General features: G+C 36.3%; 1 protein-coding gene across 4 annotated transcripts in view; it reads right to left on the bottom strand.

Annotated features, from left to right (window-relative positions):
• GCA (grancalcin) overlaps nt 1–21,344 on the bottom strand; it is a 38,808-nt gene extending 17,464 nt beyond the window's left edge. Inside the window, exons 1-3 of one of the 4 annotated variants that reach the window (XM_072612164.1) lie at nt 19,768–19,827; nt 19,066–19,119; nt 10,874–11,044 (exon numbers count right to left, since the gene is read on the bottom strand). In XM_072612164.1, the coding sequence (XP_072468265.1) occupies nt 10,874–11,023 (150 nt within the window). In that variant the 5' untranslated portion in view covers nt 11,024–11,044; nt 19,066–19,119; nt 19,768–19,827. Of the gene's footprint in view, nt 1–10,873; nt 11,045–19,065; nt 19,120–19,767; nt 19,846–19,962; nt 20,723–21,037 lie in introns of those variants that run through there. The other 3 variants (XM_072612161.1, XM_072612162.1, XM_072612163.1) reach the window with 3 other exon arrangements.
• Nucleotides 21,345–24,391: the final 3,047 nt, after the last annotated feature.

The raw sequence follows: 24,391 nt of genomic DNA, 5'->3' as shown, positions 1-24,391 counted from the left end.
GGGGTCCACACCCATGATTCTGTTTTAATATTTTAATAACTGCATTTCAATATAATTGGTTCCCTTTGTAGTCCTACATATTTTATATATTTAAAAACATTATTCTGAAAAGGGTTCCATACATTTCACCATACTAGCAAAGAGGTAGTCACTACTATGTAATAAAAAAGGTTGTAAATCCCAACTTTAGGGTTAAGAGGAAGCCTGTTTCAAAAGGATATGAGGGAGATTAGTTGCAGATGAGTTTTTGCTACTGTAACTAAATTTTAGAGGGTGTTAAGGTAGATAACTACCAACAACAGAACTCTGAATAAATATAATGCTGGCTCAACTCTATGATCAAAATTTCCTTCAAATCTTTGTCCTCAAGACTTTATGTTAGAGTGCCCATTAAACTTCTGTGTGAGATGTGACTACATAATAATCAGTTCAATTCCAAGGCCCTAAAACTGATAATGTATCTATCTGCCTAAAGGAAACTGTAAAAGTATGTTCTTTCTCCCCTTAACTCTTTAACATTATAATTTTTTTCTGTTGCTGTTACATTTTAAGGAATGAAGGTTGAATTTTTAAGTCCTTTACAACCAAGATAAGGTCAAAATGGGTACACGACTTAGATGTGAAAGATGATTCCATAAGCAAATTAGAAGAGCATGGAAAATTTTGCCTGTCAGATATACAGACAAGGGAAGAATTTAGGACCACAGATATCGAGAGCAGTAGGAAATATTAAACAATCAATCTTGATTATATTAAATTGAAAAGTCTTTGCACAAACAAAACCAATGCAACCAAAACTGGAAAGAACAGAGAAATTTTACAGTAAGTTTCTCTAATAAAGGCCTCATTTCTCAAATATATAAATAACTGAGTCAAATGCATAAGAAAACAAGCCATTCCCCAATTGAGAAATGGTCAAAGAATATGAAAAGGCAATTTTCAGACAAAGAAATCAAAGCTATTTGTAATCATATTAAAAATGCTCTAAAACATTATTGATTAGAGAACTACAAATTAAAACAACTCTAAGTACCACCTCACACCTATCAGAATGACTAATATGACAGAAAAGGAGACTGACAAGCATTGGTGGGGATATGGGAAAATTGGGACACTAATGTACAATGGTGGAGTTGTGAACCGATCCAAGCATTCTAGAGAGCAATTTAGTACCATGCCCAAAGGGATAAACTGTGCATAGCCTTTGATCCAGCAATACCACTACTAGATCTGTATCCCAAAGAGATTTTTCTTAAAAAAGGGAAAAGGACCCATTTGTACAAAAACATTTATAGCAGTTCTTTTTGTAGTAGCCAAGAACTGGAAATTGAAGGGATATCCATCAATTGGGGAATGGCTAAACAAGTTATGGTATATGACTGTAATGGAATACTATTGTGCTACATTTAAGAAATGATCAACAGCATGATTTCAGAAAAACTGGACTGACTTACATTAACTGACACAAAGAGAAATAAGCATCACCAGGAGAACATTGTACACAGTAAAAGGAATATTTTATGATGAACAACTGTAAATGACTTAGCTATTTGCAACAATACAATGATCCATGACAATCCCAAAGGACTCAATGATGAAATTTTGTCTGAATACAGACAGAAACACACTATTTTTCACCTTTTTTTTGTTTACTTTTTTTCCCACAAAATGACTAATATAAAGTGTTTTTTTATGATTGCACATGTATAACCTGTATCAGAATGCTGACCAGAAGATGGGAGGGGGGAGAAGGGTAGCATTTGTAACTCAAAACTTTTTTTAAAAAACAACAAATGTTAAAAATTGTTTTTACATTTAACTGGGGAAAAAATAAAATATTATTTTAAAAAATACAGTAGATAGTATATATCAAACACAAGAAAAATTTTAAAATTTTGGTCACTGGAAACTGCAGAAAGCACCTGAATTTACCAAAAACATTAGAACATATCCTGAAGAACAAAGCTATTTAAGTAAAAGATTAAACAAGAAATCAAATAATTTTTTAAAAAATATTTATCCACTAATATTTCTTAAAGGGTTAAAACTTTAAAAGATGTTCACTATTGGTACAACCAGTATGATCATTTTAAATGTTAATTTTATCAAATGACCTTTATATTTTAACATCATTTTTGATATTATTATTATCTAATACACATAACCCACTTACACCACAAATTCCTTCTTGACTAATTTGAATCAGTTAAGCAAAGTGACTTTTGGTTCAAAAAAGCAAATCTGTAATCTACGTGCCTTATCTAGCATATAAATCTTTGTCTAATCTGTTTTTCTACAAATAATTTACTCAGATCATTAACTCTTTCCCAATGGACTTGGTCCAGTGCTGCTTCTAACCTGTATCCACTTCCCTGTCTTCCCTTCTTTACAACCCATCTATGAATTCCAACGAGTCTTCACTGGGTACTAGAGATCGAGTATACTGAAGCAATAGCAGTAATAAATAGTATTTATATAATTTTTTAAGGCCTACAAACAGTTTACATATATCATGCTGATTGAGCTTCCTAATAACACTGTAAGATGATACTCTTGAGTATTATTATTACTCCATATTACAGATGAGGAAATCAAGGTTCAGAAAGGTGAAGCAATTTGCCCATGTACATATAACTATTAAATGTCAGAAATATAGCCAAACCAAGGTCTCACTGATTCTGAGGCCAGCATTTTATGCACTAAATGCCATAACATATGGGGTTTTCCTTTCATCACAATTCTGTGAAGTATATAGACAAATAAGTATGCTTTTTCCAAGAATTCATCCTTCTTGGATGTTCTGCATCCTTTGACAATATAACTCTCCTCTTAATATTCTCTCTTCTCTAGGTTCTCTTGACATTGCTTTCGTTGGGTTCTCATCCTTGCTGTCTGACCCACTCCTCAATATACTTTGTTGGCTCTTCATCCAGGTCATGTCCACTAGTCACGGTTGTCCTCTAAATGTTCTTTCTAGGCCCTCTTCTCTTCAATGCTTTATCCAAATTGTACTCATAAAAGTAATTATTTTTAACCCCATGTTCAAGACCTCAGATTTATTCCTATTAAATTTCCTCTTATTGGATTGAACTCAGCATTCTAGCTGGTCAAGAACTTTCTGGATTCTGATTTTGTTATCTAGTAGTTAGCTATACCTACTACACCTGCTAGAATGGTGCCTACTACCTAAAAATTTCATTAGCATGCCATCTAGGTCTTTATGCAAATCACCAATAAAAACAATTAATCAGCACATGGTTAATAATAAACCCTTAAATTCTTTAAAGATTATACTAGAGATCTCAACTTCCTTCAAAGATGACAATAAAACATTAACAAATCTCTGAGTCTGGTCACTCAACTACTTCCAAACTAGCTTAACTACTGCTATCTGGCTCTCATCTTTGCATTTTTTCCATAAGAATAACATGACAGACTATCAGATGCTTTGCTAAAACATAGCTACCTATATGGAAAGAGGGGGAAGGAAGAGAATGGAAAAGAGAAGGAGTGAAAAGAAGAGGACAGAGAAGGAGGGGAGAGAGAATAAGAGAAAAACAACATTCCTCCTACTTTTTATCTCCAGTTCTGTCCAAATAGGGAATAAAATAAGACATGAAATATAGTTACTTTGCCTAGCTGTTAACTAACCACTTCTTTAGTTAATATATTGTCAAATTTTGCCAGATCTAACTCAAGAGATCAGGTAACGTGGACACTTACACATCCTTGATGATACTGAAGATGAAGGAGGTTATCTCTCCTTAACACATTGATTTGCATGAATTATTTTAAGGTTAAATTTATCAGATTTACATGTATTTATGCCTCAAGCAAGTGTCTGTTCAGTAGGGAAGACTGTTTCTTTCAGACTCAGTTATCATATTCTTCCTATATTTAATATCATTATTTCCAAAATGTACATAGTAACCATAGCATAAACATAAAATAGCCAAATAAAAAAGAATTTCACCATTAAAAGTTTTTATGGTGAAAGGGATGGTTATGACAAAAACCCGTAAGAAAAGAATGACTTCAAAGCATCCACAAGCAAAACTTCAAAGCAAAACACAGCATAGGCACAAATTCAACCAGAATTCCTAGAAGAAATGAAATGAGTTAAACCTTGCCCAAATAATAAACTCCTTGAAAATTAGAATGGACCAAACAGAAGTCAATGATTCCATGAGGTAACAAGAAATATGAAAACAAAAGACTAAAAATACAGAAGTTATAAGATTATATCTCACACAGCAAAAACAATTGACCTGGAAAAAAGGGGGAAAAAATTTAAGAATCATGAATACCATGACCAAAACAAAATCCTAAACATCATAATTTAAGAAATCTCAAAAGAAAACTACTCAGATCTCTTAGAACTAGAGGGAAAGGTAGTAAACAGAAAGAATTCACTAATCACCTCCTGAAAGAAACCCCAAAAGGAAAACTAGGAACATCATAGCTAAAAATCAGTTTCCAAGTCAAAGAAAAAATATTGCAAGCAGCCCATAAGAAAGAACTCAAGTACTAAAGAGTTCCAGTTCAGGATCACACATAATTTAGACTATAATTGGACTATACAGGAAAGGAGAACTTGGAGTACAATATTCCAGAATCAAAGTATTCGTACTTACATTCAATAAAAAACTTACCCATCAAAACTGAATAAAGCTACAGAAGGGGAAAAAATGGAATTTTAATGAAACAGAAGACTTTTAGGTACTATTGAAAAAAGATCAGAGCTATGAAAAAATTCTGAAGTTCAAATACAAGAGCAAAGAGAAACATAAAAAGATAAACATGAGAACAAAGACAAAGCACTAAATAAGAATAAACTGCTCACTTTCAAATATAGGAAAAATAATACATGTGTCCCCATGATACTCCATAGTCAGGGGTCATAGTGAGAATCCAGTTAGACAATGCCTGGCAGTGGCTCTGTTATCTTAGTGGTCTTAAGAAAAGAATAGGAAGAGGGGAAAGGTAATACACTGGTGGGGGGGTGATAAGGGGAGATGTAGGGGAAATTACCTCACATTATCAGGGGTGCATAAGAAGACATCTATAAAAATATGGAGGGGGAGGCGGACGGTGACTGACACTTGAGCATCACTCTAATCTGAAACTCATCAAAAGAAGGAAGAGCACACATACACAAATACAGAGTTGGGTACAGAAATATATTTCACTCAACAGAGAAACAGGAGGGAGAAAGGAAGAGGAGGAATTAGAGGAAGGGTAGATTAAGGTAGAGATTAATCCTAAGTAAAATAAACTCTAAGAATGTACAAAAATATTTAGTTCTTTTTGAGACAGCAAAGAATGAGAATCTGAGAGGATCCCCATAAACGAATAGATGAGCAAGTTATGGCATATAAATATCATGGAAAATTATTGGAAGCCAACAAAAAAAAAACAATTTAAATATCATGGAGTACAATAAGGATTACATAAGACCTGGCAGCTACTACACTGAAGAACCATAAGTCTTGGAATATGATAGAGCAAAACAGCTGAGCTTATGACCAAAGGTAACATACCCAAAGTTTAGGAAAATCCTGAATTAAAAAAATGGACACCTAACAAACTCAAAGACTTTCAGACTTTTATTACAAAAACCCCAAAACTTAGGGGAAAATTTGACATATAACATCCAGGACAAATGTAAACATTAAAGATCAATTATAAGAGACCCAATCAAGGGACCCAGGTCAAATTGTTTACTTCATGTATATGAAAATATTAGCAGTACCCTTGTAACTGTCATTATTTGCATAGTTTTAAAGAAAGGCATGGACTGAGTTGAGTATGATGGGATGAATCTAAAAAAATTAAACTGTAGAAAAAAATAAAAAGGAGTAATTATCTCATATAAATGAGGCATAAAAGAAAAAACTGATAAAGAAGAAGCTAGTTGGGAGGATAGCGGGTAATGCTGGAACCTTACTCTCAGCAGGAACGGATTAATGAGGGAACATACATATCTAGAACAGTATAAAAGTCATCAAAATTCAGAAAGAAATAAAAGAGCAAGGAAATAGGGTAGGGGGAGAGTATAAGGGATAGACTTTTGGGTAGGTAAGAAATACAAGAGCAAGGTAGCAAGTAGAAGTAAAGCAGAGGAGTGAGGAAAGATAGAGTAAACAGGGTGAGAAGCATAGTAGGGAAAAACAGGAAGGATAAAAATACACAAGTAACCATGGCTTAGAGCATGAACAGAATGGATTTACTCATAAAACAGAAACGGATCACAGTTAAAAAATTTGAAATCAACAATATGTTGCTTTCAAAAAACGTTACAAAAATGTGAGATACACACAAGGATAAAATAAAGGGGTAGAAGCAGAATTTAGTATGTAAAAAAAAGCAGGGATAGTAATCATGATCTCAAAATTAAAACAGATTTAATCAAAAGTGAAAAATAAAAAAACTATACTATGTGCCAGCAATATTATTCAGTATTGTTTTAGACTATTTAAAATACCAAACTGTATACCTGCCAAAATGGACACAGGAACTATCTGAATATAAACATAAAGCATTTTTTGTACAAATAAACTCAGATCTAAATAACTGAAGTAATATTTATTGTTCATGGGTAGGTAAAGACAATATAATTTTTAAATGACAATTTTACCTAATGAATCTATTTATTCAATGTCATCCCAATTAAATTACTAAAAAATTATTTTACTGAGAAAAAATAATAAAGTTCATTTGAAGACAAAAACTTCAATGAAATCGGGGAAAAAAAGATGTAAAGGAAGTAGATTCAGTGGTATCAGACCTTAAACTATATTGTAAGATGAGCATTGTTGAAATGTAAAAAGTATAATTTTGATTATTTTAAATTAAAATGTTCTTGTATGAAACCTATGTAGCCAAGAATAGAAAAAATGCATAAAACTGGGGAAAGAGAACTTTCATAAACAATGTCTTAGGATGTAATTAGGTTAGAATATTGCTTTGGTATAGGATATAAGCTGGTTGATTTAGAAAAACATGGAAAGACTTGGACTTAGGAAGGATCCACCTTCAGAGAAGCAGGTGACAGAAGGAAATAAGCAGGTAACAGTCTTGCATATATGTGTATGAGTGTCTGTGTGTATATATGTGTATGTTTGTAGACATCTATGTATACGTATATATATCCATGCTTAATAACTGTAGTCTTCTTTAAGGTGGTGGGGATAGGGAGGGGGAAAAATAAAGTAAAAGGTACACAGCAAAGAAAAAAGAAAACAAACAAGGAAGCAAAGAAAAGTTGGGCATTTTTGAAAATAATATGTAGTATTTATTATACAGGTTTTCTTGAAATGGAATTTTTTTAATACTGAATCCTTCTTATGGTCTGCTGGGCACATGTCAAATTTTTTTTCTTTTCTCATTTTGTATTTAAGTTTAAAATAAAAACATTTACGAAAAAAAAAGCAAAGAAAATAGTGGGGGGGGTTTCCAAGGGGCAGAGGTGAAAAAAGAAAGCATTCTAGGTACAGAGGACAACCTGGCATAGAAATTCCTAGAATTTTCTTTTACTTCCTCATCCTCTGCAACAGCTGTTGGGGAATAATCATGACATCTCCACAGTAGTCTTTTTGAAAATGCTTATCATAAGTACATTTTTGACAATAAAGACTGTTTAATTTTTGTCTTTGCGTACACAGCACCTAGGACAATAACCTGAACATACTTAGTAATTGTTTAATAAATATCTGTTGAATTGAATGACATTTCCAGTTGCCTTTAGAAATATCACAAAATCTACTCCTTTATTTTCCTTTAAGAAGACCCTATAAAAAACATCCTTCCACTTAAATAATAGCAAATTTACATAGTGCTTTTAATGTTTGCTTTGTGTTCTTGTAAGCCTCATGAAGCCAGCCCTGTGAGATAGTTATTAAAGTTTTATTAACTCCATCTTCTAAAGAAGGAAAAAGACTCAGAAAAAGTTAAGTGAAAGACTTTGCCAGGATCTCATAGGTATCAGTGCAACTTTAACCCAGGTATCCTTCCTTACTCCAAAGTATTCTGCTATAACTACAACTTTCTTTTGTCTTCTGGTTTCATTTATAACAAAATGTGAATACTGATGTGATTCAGTTCATCCCAAGTACGGTAACAGGATAAGGTCTCATATTCAGAAAACTAATAGCTAAGTTACTGCTTATATATACTAACTACTCCAAAGGGAGGGTGAACTGCAGGAGGATGAAATGAAGCAATGAGGATAAAATGAAAAAAAATGGGTGTGAAAGTACTTTTAATAATATAAAACATTAAAATATTACTGTATTATTGTTATTATTACAACTTCAATAATGGGAATTTTTAAAGCCACAGAGGTAAACTGACCATTAATCTCACAGTAAATTACTTAAAAGGGCTTATATATAAAATACTCGATCTGAGTCATGAAGCCCCTATTTCTTTATTTGTTGTTGCGTCATTTCAGTCCTGTCTGACTCCCCATGACACTATTTGGGTTTTCTTTGCAGATTGTAGGCTACTTTTTCTAATAACATGCTAAAATTCACTAACTTTATGGAGCAATAACTCCCATAAGCTAAGTTCCTCATCCTGAAGAAAAGTATAAACTACCAATTTATCTCACAAGAAAAATGTATAAAACATTACAAGAAAAACACTGACAGCATCCCATAAGAAATGTCCGATTACACTGTAATCTAACTTAGTATTTATCCACAATTTATGTATTTAAACACAAGATTTTAAAATAATAATTACTGAGTTCAAAAGCACCACCTCCCTTTCCTAAAAGTCTTTTGCTTGTACCAACTTTCTCCCCACATAAGAAAAGTAGATGGGTTAAATGTGCTTTAATTCCAAACTCCAAAGCACTCACCAATATAAAGATTTTCCTAACTTTCAAATTACAGCAAAGGAAAGTAGCACAAAAAAAGTTCTAAAAGAAAAAAGTAAAGAGACAATATAACATTATGATCCATATGGCTTAGTATTTATAACATTTGAAGGGTGGGGAGGTACAGACCTGTGATTTCATTGGTACAGATAATTCAAAGGAAGGAAAATCTCTAGTTAATGCAAAGCATTAATTGTTCTGCAATTTAATAGTCTTAAAGAGTTCCCAAAGGCATTGAAAAGTTAAATGACTTGCCCAGAATCACACAAACAGGATAGTGGACTTGAACCCAAGCCATCTTAATTATAAAGTCTGCCTTCTGCTCATCAAGCCACACTGCCTGTCACTCAAAGCTATGAACAACAAATCTACAAGAGTCCTGTGCAAAGATTTCCTGGAGTGCAAAGGTAAAACGTGAGGAAAAAAATGAGGGACAAATTTTTTCCTCCTTATAATTCTACACTGTAGTTAAAATTTTAAGGGAAATATGAGATTGGGGGAAAAAATTTCTGCACCAAGTTTTACTGATAAATGTCTCATCTCCAAGATGATACATACACAACTGATTTAAATTTATAATAAGAGCTATTCCCCTAATTGATTTTCAAAAGATATGAACTTACCAAAGAAAGAAATCAAGCTATCAACAACCACATAAAAAATGCTCCAAATCACTAATAATAAAAGTAATGCAAATAAAAACAATTCTGCAAAATTGATAATATAATGGCAATGTTCCCAAAGAAGGACAATTGTTGGAGGGGCTGTGGAAAAAAAACAGGCACATTAATGCACTACTGATGAAGCTGGGAATTGATTCAGCTATCCTGGAAAGCAATTTGAAATCAAGTGCAAAGTCACTACACTGTGCCCTTTGGCCCAGTAATTACACTACTAATCATCTGCCTCAAAAACAGAGGAAAAGAATCTATAAGTATAAAAATGTTCATAGCAGCTTTTTCTGAAGTAGCAGAAAAAAAAAAGAAAAGAAAACTAAGGGGATGCCCAACTGTTAGGAAATGGCTAAACAAGTTATGGTATATGAAATGTAACGGAATATTACTGCACCATAAGAAATGATGAAATTGGTAGCTTCAAAGGAAATCAGAAAGATCATAATGAAATGATGTGCTTTAATTCCAAACTCCAAAGCAACAACAAAGAAAGCAACAACGGAATAATTTCTACAGTGGCATCAACATTTTGTGTGTGTGTGTGTGTGTATAAATATATATAAATATATGTGTGTATATATTTATATGTGTGTGTATAAATATATATAAATATATGTGTGTATATATTTATATGTGTGTGTATAAATATATGTAAATATATGTGTGTATATATTTGTGTGTGTGTGTGTGTGTGTGTGTGTGTGTGTGTGTGTGTGTGTAAAAACAACTCTGACACTTCAGAACTCTGATCAATGCAACGACAAACCAAGACTATAGAGGACCAAAAATGAAACATGCTACTACTCACCTCTTGCCAGAGAGGTGATGAATGGATTTAAAATGCAGAATGAGACTTTCCTTTTTGGACATGGCCAATATAGTAATTTGTTTTGTATGACTATGTAGATTTATTATGAGGATTTTCTTTTTCTTTTTTGTATTCTTCAGTTGGGGATGGGAGGGTAATAAGAGGAAAAGAAAATAAATGCTCATTAGAAAAAGTAATAAAATTAAATTGAGGGGAAGAAAAATACTAACACTAGAGAAACAGATCTTTCAACAACTAGAAATATTCTGCATTGTCAGTTTTTCACTTTAAATTATACATTTAAATGGACAAAATAGTTCTATTCAGTTTAAATAAACTTAGGCATCATATTTCATAAACCTAAAACTGATACAATTGTCCTCACCTCTAAACTGTAAAAGAAACTATTTCCAATAAAATTAAGATTAATTTACATTTAGATTAGGATAAAAAATTCTGCCATATCAATTCTCCAACACTAATATCACCACACAGACTTTGGCATTTTACCTGTCCAGCAACAGCAGTGAAGTAAGTCCACATAGGGTCACTTGCTGAATAACCACCAGAATATGCTGGGTATCCAGAATATCCACCATGAGGCATATTTGGTACTGTTCCTGGCATTGGCTGTCCCATTTGCATCTGCATTCCAGGCATCTGGCCACTGTAATTTCCATACTAATAAAAGAAGGGAAAAAAAAGAATTTATAAAGCTACATTACTTACTAAACTTAAATTGTTAAATGGTGTAGGAAAAGAATCAAGAGGGAAAGGGTAAAAGTTTATTTGTACTGCTGAAATCCCCTGTAGTAGTTAAGAGTTAAAATACTCTTCATTAAATTCTAATTTCATCAACTACAGAAGCTCTATACATCAAATCCTAGAATTTATGAGAAAACTTTATACACTCCTCCCTCCATATATAACATTAAATAAGATGTAGTAAGATAAAAAGGAAATATAGGTATACCACTGGTTTAGTAAAAATGTTACAGGGTCAATTAATTTCCTAAGAACAATGTTATATATGGGAGATAAATTCCACAATGGCAAAAATTAAAATTATTAAAGTTTTAAAATAAGTCTTTAGAGAGCGTTGAAGACTACCCAGGTAACTTTTATTATGGTAATAAGTAAATATTAAATAAAAGCAATAAAAGTAACATCAAATTTTAAAGGACTTTTGTTAAGACCTTCAGAGCAAGGAGCATTGTCCTTATATAACTTCAGTGGTTATTCCTGTGTTATTATAAAGTTTATAGAAAAAACAGTATGTATTAAAACATTAAATAGCTTACCTTTACTAGCCTGAATTTTTGCTTATATAAAAATGGACACTGAATCATGAGGGGACAAAGTAGCAACTTCCTAACTTTAAGCTCTCTTATTTAATCCTTTTTGGAAATTAGGTACTTAATCACTTCAGAATTTTGGCACCTAACTTTTAAAGGCAAAATAGTGATCCAATGATACCCGAACAGCAGCCTTTCCTTCTCATAAAAATCATTTACAGCATATTGATTCAATAGCAATACCCTTGCTCATTTTAGATCTTTACTTCACAACTGGATCACTTCTCAAAATTTTTATTAGCCTCCTCAAGAGAGGTTAGTACCTCAAAGTTCTTTCAAGTTAATAATCAAAGCCAATACCTCCTCCTCAGTTTTATCTTCTGTAATGGTAACTTACATGGGAAGATCTTTCCTATTCATTAATAGGCCCATGTGACCTGCTTAAATAACATGGAAGTGTAAGTCACATGTGGTGGAAGGAGTTTGCTGAAAGGGTGGAACAGAACTGGAAGGAAGTTGGTGAGAGCAGTTAGGGTGGAGGGAAAAGCAGGTACAGAGAGGCTAGTGAATATTTGTTTGTTTTTGGGAAGGCTCCAGCAAGGGGGCAGGCTTGGGAATGGCTTTGTCCCCTGCAGTGCTAATATGTATTGACTTCTTAGTTACTTAGTTCTAGTGTCTGACTAAATGTTTTTCTTCTGCCTTCTACATGGAGAGTCTGTTATACTCTGCGACTCAGAACTAAGCCTCAGAACTAAGTTAGAATATTCAGAGGCTCTTAGTGCTGTAAATATTGACTTTGAGAAACATCTTCTTCATGATTTTGATTATTCAATTTAATTAAGTCTTAATTTGTAAGTTCTTAATTGTGAGTTTTAATTATTGTTAAAATTGTTGTTTCCTGATTCATAAAGCCCTAAGGATGCAACTTCTAACAATTAGTGATTATAAAACCCTCTGAAATCCTGAATATAAGCTGGCACCACTTTTGCCTTGATACTGTTCATGCAATTTTAGGAAACGTCATTTCAGGTTTTCACATTAATGACATGTGTCTTGACAAGGTTAAATTCTTTCCAAAAGTTATATCTCTATCATCAACTTCTTTGGAACCAGTTTTGGAAAAAGCATGCTTATGACAATAATGTTTAGTAATAGCATCCTGACCCACTGACTGCAATAATGATGATGTATTTTGGAAGACAAAAACAGAATTTCCACTAACCTCAGTGCTTCTAGATCTTTAGGATGCCCAGAGGCATTGTCAAAAACGAGCAAAACTGCTAGTAAGGTTATTGTCAGAGCAATATTTAGTCACTGTAGGTGAAAAATATCCAACAAACCATTCTTGAAAAACATTCAGTTACCCAAAGCTTTCTTATTAGTCTTCCAAAATACTGACAACATGTGTTTAAGCATTTTGGAAGTAATATTCTAAAATATAGCTCACATTTTTTTCTCTACAAATTAGGCCAGTCTCAGTTACATTTAAATACTTGTTGAACACTGTAATTCTTGCCTTAAATATTTCTTTAAAACTCTCTGGACAACAACTGACTGTAAGCTGCTTGTCTAAACCCTGTATTATCTTCCTTAGTCACATTAGAGTGTGCAAACACAGGTATATACTTAATATTTGTTGAACAGAACAGAACTTATCACTGCTTTATCTAACAACCTAACTACTTGCATCTTACACTGATGATTCTGCGGCAAAAGACTCATAAATCCTCTATTTCAAAGGCCTAGAAAACACTATCTATACTCACTGCTTCCATTTCTTCTTATTCTTCTACTCCTCCAAGTCTGCTCATCATTCAAATGCAACTGTTCTGAAGTTAACCAAATTCTCTTAATGGTCAAATAGGATAGCTTTTTCTCAGTCTCATACTTTTATCTGCTTCATTTAATACTATTAACTATTTTCTCCTCTCTGAGTTTTTGTGACTCTCTTCCTTGGTTCTCCAACCCATCAGACCTCTCCTTATTTTCTGGTATATCGTGCATATCACACCCCTAACTATGAACTTTCCCAAAGTTCTATTCTGGGCTCTTTTTATTTCAATTTATGCTCTCTTGGTGACATCATCAGCTCTTATGAGTTTAAATATCATCTCTATGCAGATAACTATGTAGATAATTCAGATCTAAGGATCTAATCCCAGTCTCCCAAGTGAGTTCATCACCACCAACTATCTATTGATTGAAATAGATGTCCCAGAGACATTACAAACACAGAGCTTATCTTTCTCCTTAAGCCCCTTCTTCTTCCAAACTTCCTATTTCTGCTTAAGACAACACCACCACTTTTCTAGTCTCCCCAATTCATAACCTCAGTGTTATTCTGAACTTCCTCATTCTACCTCATGCCACATAGTTAATCACTTGTTGTATCTTGTACCCTTACACTAGTCATTCCCTATGCCTGGAATGAACCTCCTTCCTCACCTTTTCTCACAAAATCCCAATCCTTTAAAGTACAGTTCAAGCACCACCTACTACATGAAATCTTTCCTGATCCCCAAAACTACAAGTGTCTTTCCTCCCTACCTATTTTGTCTTAAGCTGCCTTGTATTTATTCTTTCATTTATTCCATATATACTTATGTTATATATGTAGCTGCCAACTCTTGTTAGAATAAAAACTCCATAACAGTAGCAATTGTTTTATTCTCTGTATTTGCGTCCCAGCATCTACAACAGTGACTTTCATGCATTAATATTTGTTTAATGATTAATAAAAGGATGTGCTTGAACTGAACCTTGAAGGAAATAGGATTCTTCCCCAACTCATAAATGGTCAAAGTATATAAACAGGGAGTTTTCAAAGGAAGAAATTAAAGCTATCTCCAGTCATATAAAAAAAATGCTCCAAATCACTATTGATTAGAGAGATGCAAATCAAAACAACTCTGAGGTAACACATTACACCTATCAGATTGGCTAACATGACAAAACAGGAAGATGATACATGGCTGGAGAAGATGTGGGAGAGTTGGAACACTAATTCATTGCTGGTGGAGCTGTGAGATGACCCAACCATTCTGGAGAGCAATCTGGAACTATGCCCAAAGGGCTACAAAAATGTGCAAACCCTCTGACCCAGCAATATCACTCCTAGGACTGTATCCCAAAGAAATCATAAAAATGGGAAAGGATCCCATGTGTACAAAAATATTTATAGCAGCTCTCTTTGTGGTGGCCAAGAACTGGAAATCAAGAGGATGGTCATCAATTGGGGAATGGCTGAACAAGTTGTGGCATATGAATGTAGTGAAATACTATTGTGCTATAAGAAATGATGAACAGGAAGACTTCAGAAAGGCCTGGAAGGACTTCTATGAATTGATGCTGAGTGAAAGGAGCAGAACCAGGAGAACTCTGTACACAGCAACAAACACAGTATACAAGAAATTTTTCTGGTAGACTTAGCCTTTCACAGCAATGCAAGAATCTAAAACATTCCCAAAGGACTCTTGAAGCAAAATGCCATCCACATTCAGAGAAAGAACTATGGAACTGGAAAGCAGAATGAAGCAGAATATTTTCTCTTGCGCTGTTTTATTTTGTTTGGGTTTTTCTCATGGTTTCTCCCATTCATTTTAATTCTTCCACACAACATGACTAATGTGAAAATATATTTAGTAAGAATGTATGTGTAGAACCCATGTAAGATGGCACGTCATCTCGAGGAGGGAGAGGGAGAAAATTTAAGACTTATGCAAGTGATTGTAGAAAACTAAAAACAAATAAATTTTTTTAAAAAAAAAGGAAATAGGATTCTGTAAAGCAGAGGTAAAGAGGAAATGCATTTCAAGTCACAGAGACAGACAATGCAAAGACACAGAGATAAAAAATGGAATTTCATGTGTGAAGATCATTAAAAAGACCAGTTTAGCAAGACTAGAGAGTACAATAAGATGATCAATATAAGAGACTGGAAAGTCAAGTTGAGGACAACTATTAAAATGGTTTTAAAAATCAGAGAGAGGGAGTTTGCCTATAGTAAATAGGAAACCACAAGGCTGAGTGAGGAAGTGACCTCAGATCTATACTTAAGGAAAATCACTTTGGCAGCTGTGTGAAAGTGGGAAGAAGTGGGAAGAGACTTGTGGCAGGAAAGCCAAATAGGAAGCCACTGCAATGGTCTAGGTTGTGAAGAGATGAGAGTCTGAAGTAAGATGGTGGCTATGTGAAAAATAAAAAAAGAACTAAAGGGAGAGATGTTGCAGACTTCAACTTTTAGAGTTTTGCCTCAGGCAAATGGGAGTTAAAGTCTTTCGGTGCAGTGGATAGAGCACCAGTGCAGGAGTCAGGAGGACCTGAGTTCAAATCTCACCTCAGACACTTGACACTCACTAGCTGTGTGACATTGGGCAAGTCACTTAACCCCAACTGCCTCATCTTGGGACATCTCCAGTCATCCTGATGAATATCTGGTCACTGGCTTCAGATGGCTCTGGAGGAGAGATGAGGCTGGTGACCTGCACAGCCTTCCTTCACTCAAAACAAAGTCAAGTGCAAGTCATGTCATTATTTCTCTGATGGCATGGTCTTGTTCGGCAACAAAGGACAAACACTCACAGGGGTGGGACAAGAACCTTAGTCTTTCTGAAGTAAGTCTTCTATCCACTATTCCAAACTCTATCTAGGTTTACTTGTTTTAAAATCCTCACGTGCTGTATTTTTAACATACATACCAATATTTAAAATCATCTAAGGGAAAAATAATACATTATTTAAGTCTTTCTAAACTGATCTTCCACATACCTACTAAATCAGTACTACTTTGTAAGCTATTTCAAAACATACTTGGTAAGATGTCAATTGTTTTTGCCACATAAATCACATAGACTAGTATCTGCAAAAATAATGCAAATAATTTTGTGTTAGTGTATATGTAGCTAACTGACGATCATTTAACAAACAAAAACCTATGCAAGTTTGTTTTGTGGCAGGAAGAAAAGAGGACAGAGACAAAGTACATTCATTTAAAACTTTTGTGAAGCATGTAGCATATCAAATGGTTAACTAAAACCTTTCTAAAATGACAATTCTAAAGTGGGACACTAATGAGCTGGTGGTGGAGCTGTGAAATGATTCAATTGTTCTGGAGAGCAATTTGGAACTATGTCCAAAGGGCAACCACACAATGCATACCCTTGATCCAGCAATACCACTACTAGGTCTTTATCTAAAGAGATTCAAAAAAGGGAAAAAGATCTGCACGTGCAAAAATGTTTATAGCAGTTCTTTTTGTGGCGGCTAAACATTGGAAATTGAGAGGATACCCAGAAAGTTGTGGTATATGAAGTAATGGAATGCTATTTTGCAATTAGACATGATGAGGAGGCAGATTTCAGAAAAACCTGTGAAGACTTGTACAAACTGATGCAAAGTGAAATAAGCAGAACCAAGAAAACATTGTACACAGTATCAATAACACTGCATGATAAACAACTATGAATGACTTAGCTCTTCTCAGTAACAAAATGATCTAAGACAATCAGAAAGTACCAATTATGGAAAATGTTATCCACATGCAAACAAAGAACTGATGGACTCTGAAAGCAGATAAGCACATTTTTTTACTTTATTTTTTTCATGGTCTTTTTTCCCTTTTGATCTTTTTTCTTTCACAACTGTGTCTAAAATGGAAATATGCTTTACCTAACTGCACATTGTAAATAATGACTTTTAACTATCTTGGAGATACAGAGCTTCCCCCAGCCCCCTTCTTCCAAAGTTCAGTTTCTCTTCAGAAGGACATTACTGATAATAAGATTACATTGACTCTCCTTATCCTGGTCAACCCCCAACCCAAGCTCAAAAATAATTTAATCTAAGGTAGGAAGCTCCATTGTGTTCTGCTCAGATTTGGACGGAGACAAAATTCTTTTGTCTAGATAGGCCAAATCCTGGGGGTAGTCTGAGAGAAGAGATATTTCCTGTATGGAGATGAAATGATGATGAAATAATATCATATCAACTCCTGTTGGAAAGGTTTAAGAACTGTGCACCCCAACTCCAAAGACAGCCCAATTCCAGACTGGCTCTCCTGCACATGTTTTGCCAGCTTTGAGAGAAAAAAAAGACAATAGACACAATGCAATCATGTTTGTCTTTCTTAGACCAACCACTGAGGTTGACTATATATAACCAAATTGCTTACCATTTTAGGAGGGAGGGAAAAAAATCTGAAATTCAAAATCTTATAAAAATAAATTCTAAAAATTGTCTTTACATGTAACTGGGAAAAAATGAAATACCATTAAAAATAAAATAAAATTACATTTCTAATTGTTCAAAGACTATATATCACTTTCCAGAACTGAAGAGAGTGGGCTCAATCCCTAACAATTACAAGAATTTCCTGTCCATTTGAAGATTTTTTTTTTTTAGAGCTACCATGTTAAAAGGCTTAACATGGTTATGGTCACTTTAGGGCATTTTTATGACTATTTATGAACAGATGCATTATTTTTTTAAAAATTAAGTCAAAATGTGCTTGCCCTTTATTTTTAAATGATATATCTCAAGATTTAAACAGATATGATAGCAAGAAAACTATGTATTTTTTAAAAATCACAAGTTTCATTTCATGAAATTAAAAATATGATTGTATTTACATCTACAATGATAAGTCACTTCTAGTCTGAAAAACCCTTTTAAACATTTACAATGAAATAACTGTGCCTATTCCTATAATACTTTCATTTAATGACCTGCTTTAGTCCTAATATTAGATTAAAATATTTAGACAACACACAACCATATGATACATTACTCTCAGAAAGTAAGCATTAAGCAACCACAGATATTGGGTCTATGCTCAGTGATCAGAAAAAGGAGTACCTTTCTCTCAAGAAATAGTCAAAAGAGAAAATAATTCCAACATATTTCAGACATATTAAAAAATATATATAGGACAGAAGCAATTAAAATACACAGAACGGGCTTTGAGTGCAAGGTCATTTAGTGAAATGGTGAATGAAGCTCTAGACACCATAATTACGACTGACCAAATGTTGAGAAAATACTCTTTCATCATTCCTGTAAGAAGAAATTTCCAGTGTGCTTCAGTGACAGCTGCCTGAAGCAAGTACAGACCTGAGAAACTCACTGATCAAAGGGATGGCCATCCAGGACACACTTCACTAGAACAGTGAATAACTCAGGCACTTAGCTTTGGGAGCATGGAAATGGAGAAGCAGCAGACAAGCCCAAGAAAAACTGAACAGCTGGAATGAAGCATCATTTGCTTGAAAAGCAAAGTCTTCCAGACAGTTACAGGAAAAGTTCTGAAGATGGCAAGAATCTTAGTATACATTATTTGGGGAAGTTAAGGTCTAACACCCTAGACGGTGGTTAACAATTTCCAAATAAAAACTTTAAAACGGAAGCCCTTACCCCACAATTCAAGGCCAAGAGTTCCTGATAACACTGAAATTCAGTATTTTACTCCTGCAAGAGAAAGGTAAAAGAGACGCTGCCTCCCCTTTCTTTATGGGATTCTAGTGAATCGGTGCCCTAGGAAGCTACAGGTAAGTCCTGAAGCGACCTCCAATTTTAGCAACTTTCCTACTTAAAAATAAAACAAAAGAGAATTCGTCAAGGACGCAAGCTCCACGACAACGAACCCAAATCGCTCTTTGGGAAGCATACTGGACAAATTATTTTGCCGAAAAACTTTGTTAGGGGGACCATTGCCTTCCGGAACGCTAACACACGTACACGCGTGTGTGTGTATACATACAGACAGCTAGTCGGTTATCTACTCATTTGGATCACGCCTGGTCAGGAGAGGAAGTAGTGGGGTGGGGGAGGGGAAGGTTCTCCCCCTCCAAAAAAGCGTGGGGCGGGTCTTGTGAAAGGTTTACGGGAACCTGGGCAGCGTTTTCTTCTTCCTCCGCCGTAGCACAAACGGAGGAAGTCTCCATCTTAGGAAACTAAATTCCTCAAATATCCCACTTAGGTGAAGCGGGAACCGACACGATTACCGCCTCGCCTCTTCCCTCCGGAGAGCGCATCCCGGGGAAAGAGGCACACAAAACCCCTCTCCTCCCCGACCTGGGGGGGGCGGGGCAGGGGTGAGGGCGGGGGAGCAGGCACCTTCTCCGAGCCCGGGACCAGGTGAGGAGGCACGCGCTCCGCCCGGGCTCCTGCACAGCCCCGCCCGCAAGGAACCCCGCAGCCAGCAGGTGCAGGAGGCGGGGCCTAGCCCCGCTGGCACCGCCCGCTGGGGACGGCCACACCCCGAGGGGGGCGGAGGTCCAGGGCGGCAGGGAGATGCCCCAGGCTACTTACCCCACCTCCGTATCCAGGATAGGCCATGGCGAGCGGAGCGGGGCAACGCGGTCCAAAGCGAAGGGAAGGGGAAAGAAAGAAACACGAACGAGTTTCTTCCGTCTGCTCTGAGCCCCGCGGCCCCCCTCTCCTTGTCCGGCCCCGCCTTCCGTTCCTCAGCTCCTGATTGGCTGCTGAGGATCTCGCGAGACTTCCTTCATCGGCCGCGAAGACACGCGTGTGTCCTGCCCCTTAGGTTCGAGGGCGCCCTACCTCTTGTCAGTCGCAGGGGGTCGCTGGCATGCTAGGTCGCTTTTATCTGCTCTGAGAAGTTCCCTCGCCTTTCCTGGTGGACCCTGAGGCACCACCATAACTTCCCTCAGCATGCCTCCTTGAGCCCGGCTCTCCCAGGTGGGAGGCTTCTCACCCCGAGATACCCCCCATCTTCACTGAAGGGGTAGTGACTTGAAATGCCGGCTTTCCCGTTTCTACTCAAACGGGGCCATCTTTGTAAAGCGCTTTGCCACACGTACACATGACTCCCAACAGAACGCTAGTACTGCTTCACCCCTAGCCGTGGGCGGTTCCCACGTGCTGGGCGCCATCCACACGTCTCAAGCGCCTTCTGGGTGCCGGGTTCTGTGCTAAGAGCCGAAAGGACGCCCTGAAGACGGCGCCTGCCCTCTGGAAGCCTACAGTCCAGTGGGGGAACAGATCCAACCAGGCCAAATAGGACCGGGGCAGGCGCTGGCACTGGAGGGGCTGGGGAAGGAAGGCTGGAGCAAAAGACAGGGTTTTAGTTGGGACTTGAAGGAAGCCAGAGACATGAGAAGTGGGGGGGGGGGGGGGTCCAGGTATTGGGGGGTCAGTAAGAGAAAATGCCAGAAGCGTTGGCGCGGAGGCCAGCGTGACTATCGAAGGATGTCTTTGGGAAAGTAAGGTGTAAGAAGCCTGGAAAGGTAGAAGGAGGCCAGTTCTGGAGGGCTTTCCAGTGGCAGTCAGCGCTGGAACCCCCAGGGAGTCCAGCGAGCACAGGGGGGGGCCGCCGGGCTTGGTTCTCAATCAGAGTGGATGGGACGAGAAGGAAACCTGTTACCTGGAGAAGGAAGGTGCAGGCCTGGGAAGGTGGGCGGCCCATGGCCCCGAGGGCTCCAAAACGCTTCCGAGGCCGCAAGGAGAAGGCAGACGAGTTTACTCCAACTCAGCCACCAAAACTGCCTCGGGTTCAGTGATTTGCCACGGCTCATGCCAAGGTTTGTCCCTGTAATGGGAACCCTGGGCCTCTCATCCACGTTGGAATCTTAGAACGTTAGAAGTGAAAGGGACGTTAGAGCTTAGAGCTGCCCAGCAAGAACCTTTCTCAGACTGGGGCATTTGGGAAACCTCCCCCCACCCCCGTGAAAAAAAGGACTGGCTTCCTAATTTTCAAGTAAAAGTAATCGATGAATATTACTTGTTTCAATAGACCTTGGGAGGTGGGCAGGAATCTTGACATTTTCCTTAAAATATAATGGGGGATATGACTGAAGAATGTATTCCTCACCTAACTTTCCCTTCTCATTTAAATTCCAGCGGTTTAAAAACAAACAACTTTTTGTTCTGAATTTAACAACCACAAAAAAAAATGTTTCCATATACAAGATAAAACAAAAAGATGTATTAAAATGCACATTTCTGTTACATGCAGATTGCTTTTTAAAAAGTATATAGTAAATTTAATTTGTTCCTTTCAAAGCTGTTATTAAGCTGTGTGCCAAGCACTGGGCTAAGAGCTGAGTATGTGAAAGGAGGCAAATGATCATCCCTGCTCTCAGGGAGTTCTCAAACTAATGGAGAAGGCAGTAAGTACACAGATTTGTAGAAGGAAGCAATGTAGAATAAATAGGAAATAATTAAAGAGGGAAAGCAGTAGAATTAAGAGAGTCTGTGTTTCTTTCTAAGTCAATGACCCCCCCTTTCTTTACTTCATTTTATTGGCAATCTTTTCACTATGGTTCCCAATTTTTAAAAAAAAATTTTTAAATTAAAACACAATCCTTGCAACAAATAAAAATAAGCAGGAAAAACATATCTGCATATTTGCCATGTTCACAAATGTATGTCTAATTCTGCCCTTTAATTCCTCTGTCAGGAGGTAAAGTATCATGCTTTTTCCTCAGGCCTTTGGAATTGTGGTTGGTCATTGGCTTGATCAGAGTTTTTAAATTTTTCAAAGTTGTTTTTCTTTACAGCGTTGTTACTATATCAAATCTTATTCTGGTTCTGCTCAGCTCGCTATACATCATTTCATGGGATCTCCCCAGGTTTCTCTGAAGCTGTTCCTTTTGTTAATTCTTAAAGTTCAATTATGTTCCATTAAATTCATATTTAATGGGCAGCTAAGTGTTGCAGTTGATAGAGTGCCAGGACTGAAGTTAGAAATTGCTGCTGAGTTCAAATGCAGCTGCAGAACATTGATTAGCTGTGTGACTATGGACAAGTCATTTAACTCTATTTGTCTCAGTATCCACATCTGTAAAATGAGTTGGAGAAGGAAATGGCAAATCACTCCAGCATCTTTGCCAAGAAAACCCCAAATGGGGTCACAGAGTCAACACAACTGAAAAAAAAATGATTGAACAACAAATTTATATAACAGTTTTTATTCAGCCAACCACAAATTAGTAGGTATCTCTATTGTCTCCAGTTCTTTGCTAAGACAGAAAGAGCTGCCTCTAAATATTCTTTGTACAGAGTTCTTTTTCTTTCTTTGATCACTTGGTGTATAGGCCTAATATTAGTTTAACTGGGTTAAAATATATGCACAGTTTAGTAACTATTGGGCCATAATTTCAACTTGCTCACCAGAATGGCTTAACCAATTTATAGCTCCACTCAAAGTGTATTAATGTGGCTGTCTTCCTGTAGCAAATATCAACTGATATTTTCCATTTTTGTAATCTTTGCCAATCTGATGGGTTTTCAAGTGAAACCTTAAAGTAGTTTCAATTTTCATTTTGCTAATTATTAGTGTTTTGGATCAGTTTTTCCTTTGGGTTGCCTTGATTTCTTTCTTTGAGAACTACTGGTATATATCCATTGTACAGTAATCCGTTCAGAAATAAATAGCTTTCATTCTTATATAGTTGAATTAGTTCCATATATCACATATGTAATACATCAGGCTTTTATCAGAGAAACAAAACTAAGTTTTTACTTACTTTTGTAAGATGTTATATAAGCAAAACTAAAGAAAAAGCTACATGGGGCAAGACATCTCATTGTTTTTCAGACTTCCTGGAAAGGGATAAAAGATACATAGACCCTATAAAACGTGGAACAGTTCTATTTTGAACAGGAAGAAGCAGAAAGGTCCATGGCAATGGTCCAAACAAAACTCTAGAAACAACTGGTAAAACGTAAGTTGATTAATATACCCAATTAAAGGTTTATACTTCTAGATGAAACTAAATTATTAATAGAGATTGGGGTGGCAGTTTAACAGATGGTTCTGAAGAAGTAGAAAGAAAATGTTGCTCATAAAAAGCTTTAAATAATTAAGTAAAATAAGACAAAATAAGACAAAATTTGTTAAAAATTCAAGCATGAACTTCCATCATCAAGAGTAGTGTATATATTTTTTAGCTTTTACAAGGGAGTATTTATTTCAAAGATACGTCAAAAACACAGGTAAACATGTCCCTCAACACATAGGGCCACACTCTTAACACATTATGCTGCCTATACCACACTTTCTGCCATGCTACCTTGATCTCTAGGGAAAGTGGGCTTAGCACAAAGTCTACATAGCATTAGTCCCACCAGGTCCAAATTTAGCTACATTATGAGTCTTCATCTCAGCTATTGCTTCAAGGCCTTAATGCTGGGTTAACTGCAAAACCTTTGCAAGAATTTGATTCCCAAACTCTCCTACTGTCAGATGGTGTTCTCTCCTGACCTTTCAAAACTCATAAATTTACAATTTCCAACTTCATATGTGTAAACAAACAAATGAAAAAGTAGGCAAAGAACAAAAGCCTATGTTCATTCAGTCCTATCAACTGCAGTTTTGTTTTATAAAATTTTATTTTACACAATTTATTCAGTGAAACTAAACATTTGTTAGGCATCTGCTATGTATGTGCCAGGCACTGTGCTAAGGTGGGGATACAAAGAAAGTAAAAAGATAGTGCCTTCTCTTCAGGGCATTCATAGGGCATGCATCCATGAGGGAACACAAAGAAAACAACCCACAAAAAAGGAGGGACAGAGTAAGTATCCCCTGGAGGAGTGAAACCCAGTGTGAATGAAGAGATGGTTGATCCAAGTGCCCTCCTAACATAAAGGTTCTGAGAAGAGCTCTCCTTCTTCCCATCAAAGAGGATGCCAGTTCATGAGACCACATCTCTAGCCTTGGGTGAGGGAAAAACCAAAAGCCTTTCCTTTTATAGCTTTGCCTCTTACTAGAGGT

Source organism: Notamacropus eugenii, chromosome 5 (genome assembly GCF_028372415.1).
Source record: "Notamacropus eugenii isolate mMacEug1 chromosome 5, mMacEug1.pri_v2, whole genome shotgun sequence".
Lineage (NCBI taxonomy): Eukaryota > Metazoa > Chordata > Mammalia > Diprotodontia > Macropodidae > Notamacropus > Notamacropus eugenii.
Note: the sequence above shows the minus strand (reverse complement) of the source record. Positions and strands in the feature narration are given on the sequence as shown.